General features: G+C 31.8%; 1 protein-coding gene across 1 annotated transcript; it reads left to right on the top strand.

The window, feature by feature from the left end:
* The first annotated feature begins 701 nt into the window (after positions 1-701).
* Positions 702-4,002, top strand: LOC136219704 (probable rhamnogalacturonate lyase B). Its single transcript, XM_066007200.1, has 12 exons — positions 702-817; positions 992-1,042; positions 1,146-1,262; positions 1,353-1,472; positions 1,565-1,700; positions 1,822-1,992; positions 2,110-2,265; positions 2,486-2,686; positions 2,783-3,084; positions 3,162-3,278; positions 3,514-3,640; positions 3,763-4,002. Exons 4-12 carry the CDS (start codon positions 1,387-1,389, stop codon positions 4,000-4,002), a joined length of 1,536 nt encoding a protein of 511 aa, XP_065863272.1. The 5' UTR covers positions 702-817; positions 992-1,042; positions 1,146-1,262; positions 1,353-1,386.
* Positions 4,003-7,966: the final 3,964 nt, after the last annotated feature.

The following is a 7,966-nucleotide window of genomic DNA, read 5'->3' as shown; positions in this document are numbered from 1 at the left end:
CCGAATTGAGGTTCTTCCCTGATCATTGAATATAAAATTATGTAGTTTTTTTAATTATTATTGATGAACTTTGAATGTATTGTGAGCTTATATATGCATGGGATATCCTTGACTTTAGGACACTATCGTACCGAATATTTTTTTCGCCGTCTATGATATGAGAAGAATTTCACAGCATGGACAAAGAAGATAAATCTTGTTTGTGTCAAAGAACCAATTGAATTAAAAATTTAAGTTGATAGTTAAAGCCCAAAAATAATTCTTATTATTATCTCTGCCTGTTTGAACATTTTCTGTTTCTTCTCCTTTTTGTTGATATTACACTTCATAAATCCACCTATCCTAAATTTTACTTACCTGATGAGAAATTTAATATCATATTTTTGGAAATTTTTTGTAGTAATGTTTCAAGGACGACCAATAGTAGTTCTCCTACCGGGGTTCAAGTTCACGTACTAAAGGATCAACAACGAGTAATCATTACTTATCTTATATCTCTTCTTATCTTGGTTTCTAATTTTGTAAAAAAATATCACATACATCTACTCAATGAAATTACAATGGTGTATTTTTATACTTTTCTGTATTGAAATAAAAAAAAATGAGAAATATAATGTAGTGTAAGAAGTAATATTTTTTATCTTAAATATATTTTCTGGTTACTTTCTTAAATATTTTTTAATGTTTTGTATCAGGTTGTGATTGATAATGGACTTGTTGAAGTCACTTTTGCTTCTCCTGGTGGTGATGTCATTGGAATTAAGTACAACAAAATCGATAATGTACTTGAAATAAAACATGAAGAAGATGATAGAGGGTGCATATTTAAACATATTTAATTTAGTATTATGTAAACGATAATGTTGATTCAATTTTTATTTTTTTAGAATTTGTTTACATATATCAATAACTAATTAGATAAATCACATTTTATATGTTTTTCTTTGAAATATAATTCTAACTACATTACACAATATTTTTTTATGTGCAGATATTGGGATGTGGTTTGGAGTACACCTGGAGGGTCTGACATATTTGACAAGTAATTTAACCCATATGACATATAAATTATTTAATTATTATTTTCATGATAGATAAATTGATTATGTCTGATGAAATTGTAATTAAATTATTCTTTCCTTAAGGGTACAAACCACTGATTTTAAAATCATAAAGGAAGATGAGCAACAGGTAGAGATTTCATTCTCCAAAAAATGGGATCCAAAGGATAAATCCGCGGTTCCTCTAAATGTAGACAAGAGGTCAGTTTTACTAAAATAATTAATGTATATTTTGTAATACTATGATTAAGGCACAAATTAATGATATTAATGAAATTTCAATTGATGCAGGTATATAGTGAGGTGTGGAAGTCCAGGTTTGTATATGTATACAATATTGGAACGTTTAAAAGGATGGCCTGATGTTGACATTGATCAAATTAGAGTTGTGTTTAAGCTCCAAAAAGAGAAGTAATTATGGAAAATCGTATTAAATTACCTAAATTAATTTGTAAATAATTAGGTATGCATTAAGATAATAAAAAAAATGCAATTATGTACAGGTTTCACTTCATGGCGGTGTCAGATGATAAGCAACGGATGATGCCGATGCCGGAAGACCGTACCACCGGTCAGCCACTTGCATATCCTGAAGCTGTTCTCTTGACTAATCCAATCGATCCAAAATTCAAAGGAGAGGTAATACTATTAAAATATTAACTTCTAGCTACTTATAAAAATGGTAAAACTTAATATATGTTATTAGAATTAGTGGTATTTTAGTTTAATATAATGAATATATATTGTGATAATATTGCAGGTAGATGACAAGTACCAATATTCACTAGAGAACCAGCATAACCAAGTACATGGGTGGATATCAAATGATCCACCCGTTGGCTTTTGGATGATTTCTCCCTCCCACGAATTCCATGCTGGTGGACCCGTCAGACAAGACCTTACCTCCCATTGTGGCCCCATTTGCATGAACGTTCGTAACTTTTATATCCATTCATTCATGCGTCAAACCTATAATTTAATGTCTGGTAGCTAATTTTATCGGGGTTCCATGTGAATGAGATACATTAATAATATAATTAAAATGCAGATGTTTACAAGCATCCATTATGTCGGGAAGGACTTTAATACATCATACCGAAATGGAGAAGCATGGAAGAAAGTTATGGGTCCTGTTTTCGTATATCTTAATTCTATTTCCCCAACGAACGATCCTCTAGCGCATTGGAACGATGCTAAAGCACAGGTATCTGTCAATACACTACACATTCGTTGTAAATAACAACAACAACAAAGCCTTAGTCCCGAAATGATTCGGGGTCGGCTAACATGAAGCATATATCTTGGTTCATGTCATAAGATGTGGCTAAGTTTTACGCTGGCCGCCACAAACCTACCGCAACCCTCCTCATTCGGTATAAATATCATTATAAAAACATTATCTTACTTTTTTTTTGTATATATAGATGTTAAAAGAAGAGAAAAGTTGGCCATACGATTTTATTCAATCTCCAGATTTTCCTTCCTCTAATCAAAGAGGGACTGTTATGGGTCAGCTAACAGTTGGAGATAAATATGCGAGTGAGAAGTCACCGGTGTATGCTGATTGTGCTTATGTCGGACTAGCTGCACCGGGTTTTCCGGGCTCTTGGCAATTCGAAGCTAAGGTATATAATCTTATGAGTGATTATAATAAAATATATTCTTTGGCTTAAGCTTTTGGTGAAATTATTTACATAATTGGGTTATCAATGTTGTTTTAGGGCTACCAATTTTGGACTCGATCTGATAGTAAAGGCAATTTCGTGATTAAAAATGTTCGACCTGGGACCTATAGTTTGTACGCTTGGGTTCCTGGTGTAATTGGAGATTTCAAGCATAATTGTGATATCACCATTACACCAGGAAATACAACAACATTAGGTTCACTTGTATATGTTCCTCCAAGAAATGGTCCAACTTTGTGGAGCATTGGAATTCCTGACCGTTCTGCTGCTGAATTCTATGTGCCTGACACCAGCCCAACACTGATGAACAAACTATATACTAATCATCCAACAGACAAGTAATTAATTACGACTCGTCTACTAAAATTATTTGCCATAATAACATTGTTTAATTACTAATCCTTTTGTTGAACAGATATAGGCAGTACGGATTGTGGGAAAGATATACTGATTTATATCCAAAAAATGATCTTGTTTATAATATTGGTGTCTGTAATTACACTAAAGATTGGTTCTTCGCCCATGTTATAAGGTATATTAATTAATTGTTTCACTTGTTCATATCCTTGGATTAAACTCCATATTAGCACATATATTACTCTTTAGTAGCATTTTTGCTTTTCGTGTCCATGTTTATGTCCATTTTCGTTTGGAGACACATTGTGAAGGTTATGTTTTAGAAATAATGTTTATTTGTCCGTTCAACATAGATTAAACTTTCTTAGGGCTGGTTCTAATTATATATATGTGTGTTGGTTCATTTCTAGGAAAAAAGGAAAAGATACATATGAACCAACGACATGGCAGATCGTATTTCCACTTCAAGTTGTTCAACAGACTGGGAATTACACTCTTCAGTTGGCCTTGGCATCAGCTGCCATGTCTGAAATTCAAGTATATAATATTTTATTTCAAAGCCAATTAGGATTTTAAATTTCTTTTTATAATAATAAATGTAACAACGCATTGTTAGAGGTACTAACAGAAATATTGTGTTTGTTTTGTTTACTGATTAGGTTCGATTCAACAACCAGAATGCTGTAAAGCCTCTTTTTACGACGGGATTGATAGGGAAAGATAATGCAATAGCAAGACATGGAATTCATGGGATGTATTGGTTGTATAGCATAAATGTGCCGTGTAATAATCTTGTTGTAGGAAGTAATACTATCTTTCTAAGTCAAACCAGAGATAATGGCCCATTGTACGGTGTCATGTATGACTATATTCGTCTCGAAGCCCCTACACAACCTTGAAAATCTCTTCTATATGTTAATTATTATAAACATAATTTTATCGATGTAAATTGTTTATATTCTTTTTAATAGAGAAATTATACTATTGATTCTCTTCCTTTACCATATTACTTTCTAGTGTGGCTATCAAAAGCTAAAGATAGGCTGGTCGTAACTTGTGCATCTGTTGAAACTAGAAGATCATAATTTGATTCTCCTTAGTCATCAATGGTTTTTTTATTTCTACAAGAAATTTGATATTTTATGACGCACATAAATTGTCATGAAATAATATTTTTTCTTCATAATATGTAATAGCTGACGAAAATTGATTGTCACAGTGATCGTCACGGTATGAGCGTCGTATTATATATATATCACGATTTTTTTTTCTTTTGTCATTGACAATTTACTTTTATATGATGAACAAGAACATGTGTCACTATATTGATTTGTATTAGTGACGCTCATTTTATCACTATTATTATAATATTTTGTCACATTAAACTTTATTTCGTCATGAATACTAAACATTTAAATGACACCATTCATCATTTGTCATCTAAATATATAGTTAAAGTGACGAATTTCAATACAATATCAAAATTATAGAATTTTATTAACGTTGTATCTATCGTCCTTTTTTGTCACTTAAGTTTTAATATCGTCAGAGAAAGTATATATTTAACTGACAAATTTATATTTCGTCATAAAAAAAATACAGTTAATGTGGTGAATATCTATATAAGACTGAAATTGAAAAATTTAAATGACGTTATATTTGTCATAATTTTTGACACGTTAAAATCTAATTTGTCACTTAAGAGTATTAATTAGGGACAATCATATTGTCATTAAATGTACACTTTCATTGTCATTGTTAACGATATTTTTTAGTAACAAAAATATTCCCTTTACAACCTTGACTTGTGCGGGAAAATGCGGGCGTGCCAGAGAATTAAGTTCTCAACCTACGGTTAAGAAAACAGTTTTTATAGATATGTGCATGTGTCTAATGGATAACTGACTAATGATCAAACAATTGTCCGGAAAAAGCAAGGATTGTGAAAATGTTCCCCTGGATTCCTAGTTGCCGTCAACACAACTTTAACTAGAATTGGACCAATAGTTTTCAGTAATTAAAAATGTAAGAATGATAAACCAAACACAAGAATTTTGGAATTTTTTCTTTATATTTACTTTAAATAAGAGTTTTGGGTTACAATAAACCGAATAGCAATAATTACAGCCAAGACAAATAGAAAATTTAATATCCACAATGTTAAAAAATATGATTGTAATTGAAATTGAAATGAACAATTGAAATGAATTAACCGAAGCGGTGAGCCGTTGCATCGAAGCGTCGCGTTGATACATTTTGTCTGTTTGAGGTCGTTATCCCGAGACTGATGCTTGACTTGAGTAAGATGCGTGTTTAGTGGTGCCAATCGATTGGGCTTGAATATTTGGAAATTGGGATTACTGTGATAAGATTGATGTTTTGACTAGGAAATTGAGTTTTTGGATGTGAGTTTGAGCAGGAAAACGAATAGGGTTTGTGTTTGGTCGAAAAAGAGCAAATTATACCAAATCAGGGACCGAGAGGGACGATTTTAGTGGCTAAAATCTAACAAAATAGGGGGATGTTGTAAATTGATGTTCAAATTGATGAACAAAGGCTTGAGATTATAGCAATTGTAGCTAGAATTGATGATAAGAATCAAGGATTAATGATCGGAATTGGCTCGGGAGCTTGAGAATTGTACTTAGGAATGAAATTGGACCGAATTCGGGTAGAAAGATATGAATAGACTGAATATATCTGATAATTGGGTTGATGTGTGTTGTGTGTTGTGTATTCTTGTATTTGATTGATTATTTTGGTTTTGATTTTTGTTTTGTATTGATTAATTGGTTGTTGGTTGGGGGGGCTTGAATGAAGAGGAAGAAATGTTATTTATAGGAAGGATTTGCACCCACAAATCACACACTTACCCACTACTCATGCCATGCTTTCACTTTGCATAAAATGGAGTAGCGCTTCCTTGTTTTTTGGCCTCAACTTGGCTTGTGAAGTTTGACCCGAAATTCTATTGTGTTTCTGCAGCTGACTTCGTAAAATTCATGCTCTCTCTCTGTGCTCATCCTGTGGTGCTGCTGAAGATGGATCCAGAAAGCTGGGGACGTCTATTTTCTGGATCCGAACTCACTTCTGAAGTTCTTGAACGTTTAGCTCCCCGAATAATTTAATCAAAAGTGACTAGTGACCTATTTCGGGTTTCCTGCACTTAGAAGTTAGTTTAATGCATTTTCCCACTTTGTCACCCACTAACTCACATTCTTCTCTTCTTTTGACTATTTCTTTTTTCTTTTTTATTTTTTTATTTCTTTTATCTTTGTATTCTGTTATTTTTCTTTTTATTTCTTTTATTTTTGTATTCTTTTATTTTTCTTTTTATTTCCTTTATTTTTTACACCAAAATAATAAAAATGACAAACTGTAAGTTATAATTATAACCTATGATTTGAATACGAATAAATGTAAAAATTAGCAAACTTAGGTTATAATTATAACCTATGGTAAAAATGTAAATAAATGTAAAAATTACATTTACCCCCAACAATTACCACCCATCTCTTTTATGTAATGGAATTACGTAATAAGAGAAAGTTTTTTATTTACCCCCTAACTTTCCTAATTCTAGCTATTATCCCATAAAATTCAATTGAATAAATCCTATGAAATTAAAGGTCTATTTATGAAAAGAAATCCTAATTTGTCTAAAAAGGAAAATGAAATTGACCCGAACTTCCCTAAACTAATTCGGCCCATTGGAGAATTGAAATTGGGCTTTTTGAACCTAATGAAAATCACAAAGGCTTGAATTAAAACTCAATATACAACTTAAACCCAACTTAACTAAATTAAAGGGTTACCCTGGTAATCATTTTTTTAGAAACGATAATCATATTACTAATATTTAACAGTTTTACATTATTTAGGCTTGTATATTTATATTAAGGCTTAATATATAATTTGTACCTGAACTTGTCCAAAAAAACTTGATTGGTTCCCTGAACTTTTAAAATATCTCGATAACCCCTTAAACTTGTATAAAATGTTCAGTTAGCCCCCTGAACTTGCACAAAATTTAATCAAAAGATCACTCGGTCGCAAAAGAGTAAGTTAAATGCGGAAGATGTATTACACGCATATTAGAATGTTATTACATAATTCAAAAATAGATTAAAAATAAAGTTATTACTTGCTCAACCATAAAACTTTTTTCTCTAATATTAAAACCGCATACCTCAATTTTGGTCGTTTTACTTTTTCGTTTAAACGCGTACAATACATCTTCTGCATTTAATTTACTTTTTTGTTGATCGAGTGATCAATTGATTACATTTTGTACAAGTTTAGGGGGCTAACTGAATATTTTATATAAGTTTAGGGGGCTATTTTATATTTTCTTTTCTTTTTTACACCGAATATCTTTTATCTGCCTTATTTATTTATTTTGGTTTCTTTTCTTTTCTTTTAGGCAGATTCGGTTTACATTGTTTGCATTCTCTTTCTTTTTAAAAAAAAAAGTAAGAAACGCATACCTGAGCTTTTGCCCTCCGTGTCTGAATAAATTTGCAGTTAATACTGACTAGTCTCATCTCATTGATCCTTCCTCCTACCTCAGACAGCGATTATGCTTGAAGAATGTCAAAACTGCACCATTGAATCAACTTTTCCTTGAATTAACTTGAAAAATCAATTAAATTTCTCTTAATTTCTTCTTCAGGCTTCCTATTTTGGCTGTCATGCCATGAGTTCCGCCTTAACCACACCGTGATTACTGGGGCTCTTAACTTCTGCTCCACCCACTGCAATTCTCTCAAACTCCGGAGGGGCTCCACTGTACGTAAAAAAAATTCGTACGAAGATTCAAGAATTTGATTCCTACTGTAAATGTATTTATATATAAAAGTTGTT

The sequence above is a fragment of the Euphorbia lathyris genome, chromosome 1, assembly GCF_963576675.1.
Source record: "Euphorbia lathyris chromosome 1, ddEupLath1.1, whole genome shotgun sequence".
Classification (NCBI taxonomy): domain Eukaryota; kingdom Viridiplantae; phylum Streptophyta; class Magnoliopsida; order Malpighiales; family Euphorbiaceae; genus Euphorbia; species Euphorbia lathyris.
Note: the sequence above shows the minus strand (reverse complement) of the source record. Positions and strands in the feature narration are given on the sequence as shown.

Bases quoted from the DNA above. Each gene is read 5' to 3' on its own strand.
- LOC136219704 (XM_066007200.1), top strand. From the start codon at position 1,387: ATGTATACAATATTGGAACGTTTAAAAGGATGGCCTGATGTTGACATT. The intron at 2,266-2,485 runs GTATCTGTCAAT...TTGTATATATAG, and splicing joins GGAACGATGCTAAAGCACAG to ATGTTAAAAGAAGAGAAAAG. The intron at 3,279-3,513 runs GTATATTAATTA...GTTCATTTCTAG, and splicing joins TTCTTCGCCCATGTTATAAG to GAAAAAAGGAAAAGATACAT.